This window comes from Garra rufa, chromosome 11 (genome assembly GCF_049309525.1).
Source record: "Garra rufa chromosome 11, GarRuf1.0, whole genome shotgun sequence".
NCBI classification, from domain to species: Eukaryota; Metazoa; Chordata; class Actinopteri; order Cypriniformes; family Cyprinidae; genus Garra; species Garra rufa.
In genome coordinates this window covers 25,698,560-25,712,661 of record NC_133371.1, presented here as the reverse complement: position 1 = coordinate 25,712,661, position 14,102 = coordinate 25,698,560, and the positions used below count along the sequence as shown (strand labels likewise).

General features: G+C 36.7%; 1 protein-coding gene across 1 annotated transcript in view; it reads left to right on the top strand.

The window, feature by feature from the left end:
• pik3c2a (phosphatidylinositol-4-phosphate 3-kinase, catalytic subunit type 2 alpha) overlaps positions 1 to 14,102 on the top strand; it is a 53,965-nt gene that overhangs the window by 24,470 nt on the left and 15,393 nt on the right. The window contains exons 6-17 of the mRNA XM_073850313.1: positions 1,155 to 1,266; positions 1,389 to 1,468; positions 1,592 to 1,655; positions 1,754 to 1,900; positions 2,419 to 2,458; positions 4,321 to 4,540; positions 7,097 to 7,219; positions 7,334 to 7,501; positions 7,858 to 7,966; positions 8,777 to 8,919; positions 13,008 to 13,196; positions 13,461 to 13,554. Coding sequence (XP_073706414.1) covers positions 1,155 to 1,266; positions 1,389 to 1,468; positions 1,592 to 1,655; positions 1,754 to 1,900; positions 2,419 to 2,458; positions 4,321 to 4,540; positions 7,097 to 7,219; positions 7,334 to 7,501; positions 7,858 to 7,966; positions 8,777 to 8,919; positions 13,008 to 13,196; positions 13,461 to 13,554 — 1,489 coding nt within the window. The remainder of the gene's footprint in view (positions 1 to 1,154; positions 1,267 to 1,388; positions 1,469 to 1,591; positions 1,656 to 1,753; positions 1,901 to 2,418; positions 2,459 to 4,320; positions 4,541 to 7,096; positions 7,220 to 7,333; positions 7,502 to 7,857; positions 7,967 to 8,776; positions 8,920 to 13,007; positions 13,197 to 13,460; positions 13,555 to 14,102) is intronic.

Genomic DNA, 14,102 nt, shown 5'->3' with positions numbered 1-14,102 from the left:
AATTTATTAATTAAATATATAGTAATATTGTGAAATATTATTAAAGCTTGGAATAATAATATATTTTTAGCAGCTATTGCTTCAATCTTTGCTTAACATGATCCTTCAGAAAGCATAATCTTAAAAACCCCAAACTTTGAAATGTTAGTTATTACTATTATTGTTATTACCAGTCAAAAGATTTTCAGTGTTTTTTTAAGAAGTCTCTACTGCTCACCAAGCCTGCATTTATTTGAGTCAAAATATAGCAAAACCAGTATAATTAAATTTTGTTTTCCATATTTTAGATAATTGTTTTCTATTTTAATATATTTTAAGATGTAATTTATTCCTGTGATTTCAAAACTGATTTTTCAGCATCATTACTCCAGTCTTCTGTATTACAGGATCCTTCAGAAATCATTCTAATATGCTGATTTGCTGATCAAGAAATGTTTTTATTTTTTTTATTATTATTATTATCAGTATTTAAAACAGTTGAGTCATTTTTTTTCAGGATTCTTTGTTAAGTAGAAAGATCCAAAGATCAGCATTTATCTGAAATAAAAAGATTTTGTAACATTATACACTCTACCATTATTTATTTATTTATTTATTTATTTATTTTGGAAAAGAAATTAATACTTTAGTTAGCAAGAATGCTTTGAATTGATCAAAAGTGATGATGAAGACATTTATATTGTTAAAAATGATTTAACAGATAAATGCTTTTCTTCTAAACTTTGTATTCATCAAAGAAACCTGAAAAAATTCTACTCAGTTGTTTTCAACATCATAATAATAATAAATGTTTTTTTTTTTTTTTTTGTGCAGCGAATTAGAATATTAGAATAATTTCTAAAGGATCATGTGCCTGGAGGAATGATGCTAAAATTCAGCTTTGAAATCACAGGAATAAATAACATTTTTAAATATATTTAAATAGAAAACAGTTATTTTAAAAAGTAAAAATATTTTTAAAAAATTACTGTTTTTGCTGTACTCAAATAAATGCAGGCTTAGTGAGCAGAAGAGACATCTTCAAAAAGGAAAAACATTAAAAATCTTTTAACTGGTAGTGTATAAAGATTTATTTAGTTATTCATTGATTCATTCAGCTATTGTTACTTTTGGCTCTGACCCATGTCTAAAGCATCTTTAACATTATCTTCCAGTAAACACAGTCTGGGTAGTCATGAGTACGTGCAGAACTGCAGGAAGTGGGAAACCGAGATCAAACTACAGCTTCTTTTTCTTAGCACAATGAGAAAAGATCTGGCCCGAACGGTAAGACACTTACAAAGGCTAACAAATAGAAACTATTTGTTTACTGCACTACTGTCTTCCCAGGTCATGAACAGATATGTTTATTCTATAAATATATGTATTTTCTCTTTGTATGCTTACAGGCTGAAGATGACATTTCCCCCATTGTCTTGGAGAAATACTTTGGCCTAGTGGAGAGGCCATTTAAAGAGGCAGTCACAAGGTAGGAATGTGCTGCATCTTATCTCCTGCCTCTACTAGAGGCTAGGAAAGCCACGGATGGCCTTTGAAGTCTGATTGTGCTTGTTGATTTCTCTCATTCCTTTGCATGTTTTTTCTTTTGTAGAGAGGGTCTTGCTGAATACCTTGAAGGATATCATAAGCAGGTCAATCTTTGCCTTCAGAATGAGGTAACTTGTTATTATCAAACACAGTAAGAAAAGAAATAAAGAAGTGTTTGAAATGAGTTCAGTTTCTCACTTTGGATCTCTCATCTCTCTCTCATTAGAGCACCCAGTATAAAACAGTGGACAATGTGGTTCAGTCTGTTAAAAATCTGTGCTGTGCTCTGGGTGAAGTTGAGACACCAGCCATCAGCGATGCCATCAAGAGGCTCAAACGCTCTGTCAACCTTCCTAGAACACGTTCTCCAGAGGTCAGAGAACAGTCAAGTGTAAATTGTAGAGGATACTTATAAGCCAGTATTTTCATGTTATGACAAATAACAACAACAACAAAAAATATAAATTAAAAGGATATTTCACCCGAAAATGAAAATTCTGTCATTAATTACTCACCTTTATGTTGTTCCAAACACATAAAGACCTTCATTCATCTTCAAAACCCAAATTGAGATATTTTCGATTAAATCCGAGAGCTTTCTGACCCTGCATAGACAGCAACACAACTGACACATTCAAGGCCCAGAAAGGTAGTAAGAACATTGTTAAAATAGTCCATGTGACATCAGTGATTCAACCGCAGTGTTATGAAGAGAGAATACTTTTTGTGCGCAAAATTCTAATTAATGACAGAATTTAAAATTTTTGGGTGAACTATTCCTCTTTAAAAAAAATAGGGTACTGACATTGTGCATCTCTAGTCTAAACCACAGCGATTTTAGTCCTTTTTCTGTTTGCATATACATTCATAGAATACTGTTTTGTTTTGCAGGCTGGTGCCACAAGTTCAGCTTCTACAGGTTCAGCTAATGGTAAGCTCAGCTCCTAAAAACATCTCACTGTCCTTCTCTTAAAAAGTAAAGTATGAAATATTTAGGGGTTCAAGTGTGTAGCACTAAAACCCTATTGTAATTGTTAGAATGGCCAAGGATCAGCAATCTCCACATAAAACTGATCGGGCAGACTTCCTGGAGTGCCGCCCTGTAGAGTTTTGTTCAAACCCTGCTCCAACACACATACTATGCAGTTTTCAATTAAGCCTGAAGGACTTGATTAGTTGGATCTGGTGTGTTTAATTAGGGGTACATCCAAACTCTGCAGGGCTCCGGCTCTTTGACACCCCTGATCTACAATGTCCCCAAGGCTCGCACCAATCGGCCTGATGGGGATGCTGCAGCTATCAAAAGTGCAAAATCGCTCATAACTCATAAATGTTTTGCCACAGGTGAAATTTTTGGGTATTTTGCATTTTTTGAAAAACCTACTTTTGTGAACTAGTTCTAGGTTTTTTTGCCTGTGAATATCAATAATTATCAAAAAACATAAACTTTGGACCCTCCATCACAAAGGAGCGCCAAGACGTTCGAAATGGGCAAGGCTGCCTTTACTGAAATGGCTATAACTTTTGAACAGAATGAGATATCTTCGCCAAACTCACAACACATATTTAAAAGCTAAATCTGAGGTCACATAAAAAGAGTTTGGCCTCTTAATAGTGGTGTTGTAAAAAATCGTCATAGTTAGGACGTTCGCGAATCTCTAAAAACATGGCCGCCATAGGCTGATGAACTTTGAGCACCTATTAGACAAGCTTAATAAACGTCGATTGGAATGAAACTTGGTGGTCCTGTTTGAGTCACTGCCCTAAGAATTTTAGAAATTTTAAAGAAATCGGCCACTGCGGAGGCGATATCGCATTTTTTCAAGGGCGTAAACGATATATTGTAATGTATATTGCACGTTTTTTCACACACATGCGCAATATTTGTGTCATACGATAGACCTCCTCTTTCCAAATGACTTTGCCTCTTGAACCACTGCTGTCGATCAAACCGTTTGTTGAATAAATGTAAAAGACCTACTTTTGCAAACTAGTCCTAGGTTTTTCACTCAATCTGAAAAAAAAAAAAAAAAAAGTGCAATCTCTCTAGGTAAATAATTATCATAAAAAAATTTTATTGCCCCTTTTGGAAGCTATAACGGGCCGTTTAGAAAAGGGGCCTGTCCAGATATACCCAAAAGCCTAAACTAAAACTCAAAACTTCACGAAACCTGGTGAGCACATGCGACAAGTGATTCTACACAAGAATGTGAAGTTTTAGGGAGAACAGATCGAAGCTGGTGCTATAACAGTCATAAACATAAAAAAAAAATCATATTTCTATGGTAAATGACCAGGATTTGCCAACAATATTTTTTAATAGTTGATTTAGGAGGTTACAGGCTTGCTAAATAATATGTAATGACTTTTTTCATATGTGCTTAAATGTCTTAAAGTGCTTGAACCCTGGTAATCGCTGCCTGCAGCTATATTTTCATTATTAAAACTCACAACTCTAATACTTCATATGCAGAGTCATATACAAGTAAGCCCTTTAGGTGGCTATTTCCCCCTGAAAAAGTGTAAGCACTGTGGCTCTGTGGTGTTATCAGAATTTTATTTTTCATGATCACATCCATTTTCATATCCAAATCCAACCATTCTGTATGTTATTATTATTACTAGTAGTAGTAGTAGTAGTAGTATTCAAGTTTACTGTTTATTTTAGCATTTTAGCAAATTTGAGCCTTTTTCTCTTCAGTGTGGTGATGCTAGTCATGCAGAAATGACTTACTTTACCTTTAAAGCTTTTTTTGTTCACCTATGCTGTACTCTGCTTCTTGTGATCCCCAGGTCATGCTAGCCCAGTGGAGGAGAGTTTATCTGGAGTCACAGATGCTGTGTATGATCTCGCTAAACTCTTCCTGAGGTCTTTCTGTCCAACTACTACTGGTTGCACTATGGAAGAGCACATGGAGGACGGGAGGGACAGCAAAGAGGCCTCAGGCACCACAGAGCACCTGCAGTTCACTCTCTTTGCCGTTCATGGCATTCCTGCTACCTGGGTCAGCAGGTAAGCACAGTCCTTTTTTAGTTCTTGTGACACGAGTGTTTCTGAGGTTTAGCTTAAAGGGGTAGTTCACAGAATGAAAATTCTGTCATTAATTACTCACTCTCATGTCATTTCAAACCTGTAAGACATTCTTCATTCATCTTCAGAACAGAAAATGAGATATTTTAGATCAGTGGTCTCAAACTCAATTCCTGGAGGGGCGCAGCTCTGCAGAGTTTAGCTCCAATCAGCTCCAATGCACACCTGCTTGGAAGTTTCTAGTAATCCTGAAGACCTTGATAAACTGGATTAGGTGTGTTTGATTCGGGTTAGGGATAAGATGTGCAGAGCTGTGGCCCTTCAGGAATTGAGTTTGAGACCACTTGTTTAGATTAAATTCAAAAGCTTTCGGAAATCAAAAATTAATATGTGTCCTGAAGATGAACAAATGTCTTACGGTTTTGGAATGACATGAGGGTGAGTAATTAATGACAGAATTCTCAATTTTGGGTGAACTATCCCTTTATTACTTTAATTTATAATCAAGAAATCTACCCTTCCTGTTTTGGCGTATCAAGCCCAGCAGTCTAAATAAGCACTAAACGCTGTTTAATTCACTTTAGACTGATAATGACTCTATATAACAAACTCACAGCCAAGGTAAACTTCTCTACTACTTTCAAAGCACTGCCTTAGTCTGTATTCATTACACTGTTATTTCCTCCTAGATAATTTGAGTAATTTTGGGTCTGTGTTCTCTTGGAGCAATCAGCATCAATAAATTATATCTGGGCCATTAAACCCAACTTGGAGAGCTTAGAATCATATTATTCCCATTCACTATACTCCACAATAACTGTATTCAACACGCTTTTGAAATGGCCACCTGTGAAAAATGTTGCAAGGAATGAGAGCCATCGAAGTGGACATTACACATCAGATGTGCATTATTTTCTAATAATTCAATGGACCGGAGTCAATTATTCCACTTATACTACGGTTACCACACCTCAAATATTGTTCAGATGTTGTATTCACAGATATTCATAAGGTTTTTGTCCTTAAAATGCTCCTGTGAGTAGGATTTATCTCATCAACCCCTCCATTGCTAAATCCAAAACATAATTTTAGACTTAGGAACAGAGGCTTGATTCTTCTGGTTAACTAGTAGTTGTTCATTTTAAGAATTAGTCAACAATTAGTTGCACGTTTATTAATAAACCATATAAATCAAAACAATGAGCCTTTTAATTGCCTACATAATGTAATAAGCACTCAAGAACACACAAAAAAGCTTGCAACAGCGAACCAGCAGATATAATAGGCCTAATTATGAATGTGTCAAGGAAAACAGCTAGGAGACTGCATTAACGTTTTAATAATTTATTGATAATTGTCAGTTTCTTTGTTTTCGGCTTAAGAGATGAAGTTGGCGACACTGACTCGTCATCTCCGCAGTAGTGATGCACCTGTATGCATGTTTCATACAGATTACATAATCTGAGAATATTTGTTTTCTATTTAAATTGGTTCATTTAAAAGTAGACATTCCACTCTCTATAGATATATTTTTCATGTCTGTAAGGCAAGTATACACAGTTTCAAAGTTTCGCGCTCAAGTTCACAGAGATCAAGACAGCCGAAAGCGCATCTTTGCATTATTTTACAAAATGCAACGTTTCGTTGTTATTGTGAGTGCACACAAATAAACATGGAGTCTTTACAGATTCAAAAGATCTATTACTCTTTTCTGTGTGTAATGCACCCACATGTAACGTGGTCAAGACCTGCCTGGAACTACTTTAGCTGTGCGTTTCCCTGAAAATAATTGCACACTTTCAATCAATCAGATTCATGCATTTAACAGCTTTATAGTATAAATTAAAATAGTTAATACTCTATATATGACCAATATATAGTATATACTAGTTTGTTGAAGCCAGTGGAAGTGGATTAATCTTTGTTTTAGGCTACTGCGTAGCTTGCTTTATCTCTAGTTCTCTCTTTTTTTTTTTATCTAGCCTCAGCAGCAGCACTTATCTGCTGTGGCCAAAATAGACTTGACTAGTGATTTTCATAACGAACAGTGAGAGCAGGCAGAGCTGGACGGAGAGAGAGGGGTGTGGTGTGTGTTTGGAGGCAAAGAAGGGTCAAAGTTCTGCACCACTTGGTTCTTTATTTTGATTCAGTCCTCTCGAGGGAGAAGCTTTTATTTGTTACTAATTTTTCCCTCCAGGATACTTTCTACCACAGTGCTCATCATGAAACTTATTTATAGCTGCATGAAAAATTTCCATAGACTGCAACAAAAGAGATTTGAAAATATGTGTCTGTGTGCCATCTATAATCCTAAAAATATTTGAACTTCGATTGCTGCGCTGAAAAAGCACATAATTCGGCATCATTTGACACATATTTCAAACAAATATTTAAATGAATATAAACAAACCACTAAATAAAAAAGTAAGTTTAAAAATCATATTCAGTCAAATTATGCTTTTGGCAATAGATAAGTACAGGCCAATGTTTTCTTCCCTTTTTCGTGCCGTAGAGTAATTTGTTCTTCCTGTTTTTCAGTTTTGAAAAATACTACCTGATGTGTGCCCTGACCCACAACAACAGGAATCTCTTCAAGCCTGTCCAGTCCAAAAAAGTGGGAACCTACAAGAGTTTTTTCTACCACATCAAATGGGACGAATTGTAAGTGTTAATGCCCCTTAAATGTGCTGCCATGCTACTTCCTGCATTTAGAGGGAAATCAGCGGGATTACTGCCAGTTTCTGCTGTTGGTGACAACTTCCTCTGTTTCTTTAGGATAAATTTCCCTATTTCAGTGGCGCTGTTACCGCTGGAGGCCATGTTGAGTCTTTCTCTCTATGGGGTTCTCAACCAGAATGCGAACAACTCGCCAGACTCCAACAAGCAACGGAAGGGTCCCGAGCTTTTGGGAAAAGTGTCCATGCCTTTGTTCGATTTCAGAAGGCAAGTCATAAAATAATACCTCAGATAAAATTTATTTACCTTTGAGAGTAATTGCCATTTTCACAAAGTGAGAAAAGAGACCTCTTAATTTTGAACTCTCGATGTACTTTTTTTTTAAATATCGCAAGAAATATCGTAACATGGACTTCATATCGAGATATTATCATATTGTGAGATTTTGATATCGTTACATTTACAACTCAACAATTTCAACTCAAAATCTTGTAATTATAGCAAGTCCTGTATGACAGTACAACATGATCACTGTATATTGGGATGCCTGTGCGAGGTTTATAAATTTGAGACTGCGGTTAATTAGTAATATAAACATGACTTCCTGCATTTTGTGTTTTTAGGGTGCTGTCAAGAGGTAGCAAGCTGCTAAGTTTGTGGACGTCTCCTCAAGTCCTTCAGCCTGGAGCTGCAGGCAAAGGGAGGAATTCTTCAGAGCGGGTCATACTGCAAGTATGTGCTTTTTTTCTATTTAGTGTCTGTTGCTCTCCACTGACATTGCTTGATACTTGACACATGACACAGTGTTGGGAAGGTTACTTTGGAAATGAAATGGGTTACAGATTACGAATTACCCTATTTAAAATGTAATAAGTAGCGTAACTATTTCAATTACAGTTGAGGTCCAAAGTTTACAACCCCCTTTCAGATGTTTACATATAGTCCACAAGAGAAAATAATAGTTGAATTTATAAAAATGACCCTGTTCAAAAGTTTACATACAATTGATTTTTAATACTGTATTGTTACCTGAATGATCCACAGTTGAGTTTTTTTGTTTAGAGATAGTTGTTCATGAGTCCCTTGTTTGTCCTGAACATTTAAACTGCCCACTGTTCTTCAGAAAAGACTTTCATTTTCCACAAATTATTTAGTTTTCCATCATTTTTGTGTATTTGAACCCTTTCCGATTGTATGATTTTGAGATCCATCTTTTCACACTAAAGACAACTGAGGTACTCGTATGCAATTGTACACATCTTTATTCTGTTCAAAAGTTTTCACCCCCGGCATGGTTTTTCATCCTGAAACATCAGTGAGTGTTTGAACCTTCTGTAATATTTGCATATGAGTCTCTTAGTTGTTCTCAGTGTAAAAATATGGATCTCAAAATCATACAGTCGGAAAGGGTTCAAATACACAAAAATGATGGAAAACTATGACAGGAAACACTGGCATCTACAGATTATAGTTAACTATTAACTAGTTACTCCCCAACACTACTGACACCTAACCTAAATATCATTGTCTGACCACGCACAGGTTGACTTTCCCAGTCCAGCGGTGGACGTGCTCTATGTTGGTCCTCAGGAGAACGGCTTCCCAGACCCTCAGTCTCTAGAGCCACTTGATCCAGGAGATCGAAGTGAGATAGAAAAGCTGTGTGCACAAGCATCTGCTTTTGGGTAGGTTTGCTTCACAAAAAAGACCTCATGGCATGATGTGGATTTGCATTTCATGAAGAAAAGACCAGTGCTTGCTAAAGGCTAGTAGTAAGGTTTTAGGTAAGATAGGCTTTGATTCTGGCTTTTGTTAAGTCCTTAATCAGAATGTTTTTGATACGGTTACAGTTACAGTGCCACATGCTTCATGTCTTGTTTGAGCATCATAATAAGCCTAAATAGCATATGAACTGAACATGATTTCAGATATAGAGGATAAGAGAGCCTTTGAGAACATTATGTAATTGAATCAGTTCCGCCTAGTTACTCCAATTATATGGATCCCCTTCAGCTTGCTTATCTTATTTGAGGGTTTTAATTGAATTGAGAATGAAGTGATTTTGAGCTTCTCAGAGTATAAACACTTCTATTAAATAGACATGGACATCATTAAGCCAATTCACAACACTCGGGCAACTAAGGTTACATTCACACAGCAGCAGAATACAGTATTCAGTGCTGTTTGGCTGACAAATACAGTACTATTTATATTTGTACTATTTTTTTAACATTGTAAAAGTATTTACTCTGAGCCTAGAAAAGGTGATTAAAGGGATAGTTCACCCCAAAATGAAAACTTTAAGCCATACTACATGTATATGCCTTTCTTCTTTTCAGACAAATATAAATCAGAGTTATATTATTAAATATATAATTATATAAAAACATGTCCTGGCTCTTCCAAGCTCTTTAATGGCAGTAAATGGCTGTTGAGATTTTTAAGTCCAATAAAGTGCATCTATCCATTATAAAAAGTACTCCACATGGATCCAGGGGGTTAATAAAGGCCTTCTGAAGTTAATAGATGTGGTTGTGTAAGAAAAATATCCATAATTTAAAACTTTATAAGCCATACCCTCTAGCTTCTACTGTACAGTACAATTTGTGTTTCAGACTGTTTAAGAAAACCATTTAGTTCTATATATGAATTACTTTTTTATAGGTTTTTCTTGTAAAGACAGCAAAAGCGAACTTGATTCTCTGCAATAAAAACAGACTTGAACTTCCCCGTGACTTGAGAATAAATCTCTATTGATACAGAGACATTTCAGCTGAAAAGCAGACAGTTGTCAGGCCTTGTTTAGTATGCTCTGCTGAAAATGCATCTCTCAGATGCGAAACAGAAAGCTCAGTCAGCTTTAAAACAGCCACACAACACTCATCCTCAGATGGCGGGCAACTTTCCATGCTCATTTTGTGAGCATGTCTTTCTGAATGCCCACCAAGTGCCAACAGCTGCCGGGCCCCCAGCTTGACTGCCCATTTGCAGACACATTTAAGAGGTGTAACTTGTTTCCTGTGGCTGTTATCTCTGGATCAGGATTAAATCTTTATGGTTCATGGATTAACAGTTTTAATATGTCAGCTTCTTGGTTTAGTTTAAAGTCCATAGAAAGTATAATTTCTTGAATATAAGTTGCATTTTTTAAATCATCTGAAACATGCTGCAACTTCTATTTAGGAGTGACTTATGTAATGCATTTTATGACAAGCATGCAAAACTTTTGGAATCGTGCCTATTGAAAGAGGTACTTGAGTCCAAGTTTATTTGTGCAGTGCATTTCCCACATGCCGTCTATCACTTTGAACAAATTAATTTAGGCTTTGTGTTTATAGTTATTGTCTACAATAAATTCCTCTATAATTTGTTTAATGCTTTGATTTTTCTTTCCTGTTTGGTTCTGAATACTTAAATGTATACGATTTGTTGTGAAATGTGAAATGAGGGAAGTTAAATTTACATTTATATAGTGTTTGTAAACGTTATAGTTCTGACTTGTTTTTTAGAAAATACAGTGCTTTCATTTCTTTCACGTTTTATGTTGATGCCTTATGTTAAACTGCTTTAAATTACAAATTTAAATTGCAAATTTATAAAAAAATAAAAAACGATTCCATTGAATAAATATTCATACTCTTATCTGGTACCATTGAAATTTAGCTCAGAAGCATTCATATTGCTTGTAGATGTTACTAGACTTCGAGTAAAGTTTACCTGTGGGAAATCTAAATGAATGGGTATGATTTGGAAAGCCACACATGTCTTAATAAAAGGTCTAACAGCTGAAAATGTATATCAGAGCAAAAAGCAAGCACTGAGGTAAATAAACTGCCTGTACAATTTAGAAACAGGATTGTGTCAAGCCACACATCTTGGGAAAAGTTCAGAAAAAATTCTGCTGTATTGAAGGTTCACAGAAGCATGTAGTCTCCGTTACCCTTAATGGAAGACATTTGAAACAACCCCAACTCTTCCTGCTGGCTTCCTGGCCAAATTGAGCAATTGATGGAAAAGGGCCTTGTTTAGAGCGGTGACCAAGAACCTAATGGTCACTCAAGTTGAGCTCCATGATCATAGATAGGAGAAACCTACAGAAGGGCAAACATCACTGCAACACACCATGGATCTGGGTTCTATGGTGGTGTGGCAAGACTCAATCCTCTCCTCGGTAAAGACACATGAAAACACACTTGGAATTTGCAAAAAAAAAAAAACATCTAAAGGGCCCTCAGACTGTGAGAAACAAGATTCTCTGGTCTGATGAACCTCAATTCCAAGCATCATGTTTGAAGGAAAGCAGACACTGCATCTGCAGAGTACTATGCCACAAGTGGCGGGTACTGAGGGAGTCGTCAGAGTAGAAGAAAAGCTTGATGCACCAAAATGTTGAGATAGCCTTAATGAGAACCCAGTCCAGAGTAGGGTTGTGCCGATAGACGATAGTATCGTGTATCGACCATAGTCAGAGATTTCGCCTGTTGCTAATGCCTTTGACGATAGTAAGACGATTATTATTATTATCCGTCAAAATGGCACCTAACTTTAGCAATGCAGAGTCTAGGATGCTTCAGAAACTTGCCGCGGTATAAACACAAGCATAGAGTGGCTGCGTCGCGCCGCAGATGTGTGCAGTGAAAATGTGTAAGAGATTTATTCATCATACAGTGTACATAGATTAAGTGTAGACAGTCATTAGGATAACAGAGGTAGTAAAATGTGGTTTAGGCTGAATTAAATACGATATATGAGAATCCGTCTGTATATAGTAAACATAAACATTCACCTCAGTAACATCTGTATGCGTTAACTAGAATTACGATGTGATAAAATGGTGCTAAACATATGCACGTGAATTACACGCACATCGCTTCTCCACATTCTATATAACCTGAACTACAACATGAACTGATGACAAAGATCAGACATACAGCGGTAACATTATTGCAATATGACAGGTATAGAAAGATGCATTCATTTGCATTCAAGCACGCACATTCACCGCTCCCTGAAGATAGCAGAGAATGAAACCGAAAGTAAACTTGAACCTCTCTGACAGAACTACCGTCAGCGCTCTGTACACGCACAACTGTGTCACAAGTCACATGCACTACCCTTACAAAAGAATAAGGAATTTATTATGTATTGACACATTTACATATTATTAAATAAATTAGCACGATAGTATCGTGTATCGGCGATTTCACAGGCTGACGATAGGACGATATGAAAATTGAGCATATCGCCCAACACTAGTCCGGAGCATTCAGAATCTCGGACTGGGCAGAAGGTTCACCTTCCAACAGGACAATGAACCTAAGCACACAGCAAGAGTGGCTTATAGACGTCTCTGTGAATGTCTTGAGTGGCCCAGCCAGAGCCTGGGCTTGAACCCAATCAAATATTTCTGGAGAAGCCTGAAAATTTATGTCTCCTGACAGAGCTTGAGAGTTGAAGAGGTGAGGTGAAGAATGGTAGATAATTGCCAAATGTTGATCTGCAAATCTCGTTGCATCATACTCAAAAAGACTTGAGGCTATAAAGGTGTTTCAGCTAAGTACTGCGTTATGGGTATGAATACTTACGCAATGTACTTATTTTCTCATTATGGTGCATGAAGTGTAGATTGCTGTAGAAAAATAGGAATTTAAAACAGGTTTAACATAAGGCACCAACATAAAACGTGAAAAAAATGAAGGGTTATGCATACTTTTGGAAGGCACTGTATGATACTTTGTCTACTTTGACATTACTTAGCATTCTTTTCCACTAGGCTGTCACGAGCAGACAAGCAGCTGCTCTGGGACCAGCGGTACTATTGTCAGGACTATGAATACAGCCTGCCCAAAATCTTGGCCAGTGCACCCAGCTGGGACTGGGGCAGTATGGGTGAGATCCACTCACTTCTGCACCACTGGCCCCCTCTGTTGCCTGTGTCAGCCCTGGAGCTCCTTGATTCAAAGTATGTATCTGTCCCACTCCCTCTCTCTATTTTATGGTCCACTTTCTCCTTTCCTTTTGTATTGCATAAGCTCATTTTTATCATATGACCTTTTTAATGTGTCACTTTGGTCGTATGATTTTTCTTTGTAATGTCTTACTTTCAAACTTTACATCCTTTTTGACCACTTTATTAGTCTCATGACTTCCTTTATTGCTGTTCTGTTATAGAGAATGAGCTGAGCATGTGGTCAATGTTGTGCTTGGTTGTGTGTATTATATTCAGATTCGCTGACACAGAGGTGAGGAAAGTTGCTGTGAGCTGGATCAAGAGCAGCAGTGATGATGAGCTGGCTGACTATCTCCCACAGCTGGTGCAGGTGCGCACGCACACACATACACACGTTTATGCATGTATCTTCTCTTCTATAAACAGCTTGTCATAGTGCTTTTTCTTGGTTATACTTTGAATGAGAGTAATTATTATGGAAGTAATGTACTTAAAAAGAATATACTTAAAGGGATAGTTCACCCAAAAATGAAAATTCTGTCATTCATTACTCACCCTCATGTCATTCCAAACCCGTAAGACCTTCATTCATCTTTGGAACACAAGTAAGATATTTTTGATGAAATCCAAGAGCTTTCTGACCCTGCATAGACAGCAATGCAACATGTTCAAGGCCCATAAATGTAGTAAGGACGTTGTTAAAACATGTGACATCAGTGGTTCAAACTTTTGATGCACATAGAAAGCAAAAATAACGACTTTATTCAACAATTTCTTCTCTTCTGTGTCAATCTCAATGTGCGTTCACGAAAGTACCACAAGTCTTTATCTTTGTTTTCTTTGCGCACAAAAGGTATTCTTGTAGCTTGAACCACTGAAGTCACATTGACTTCTTTATCAATGTCCTTACTAACTTTC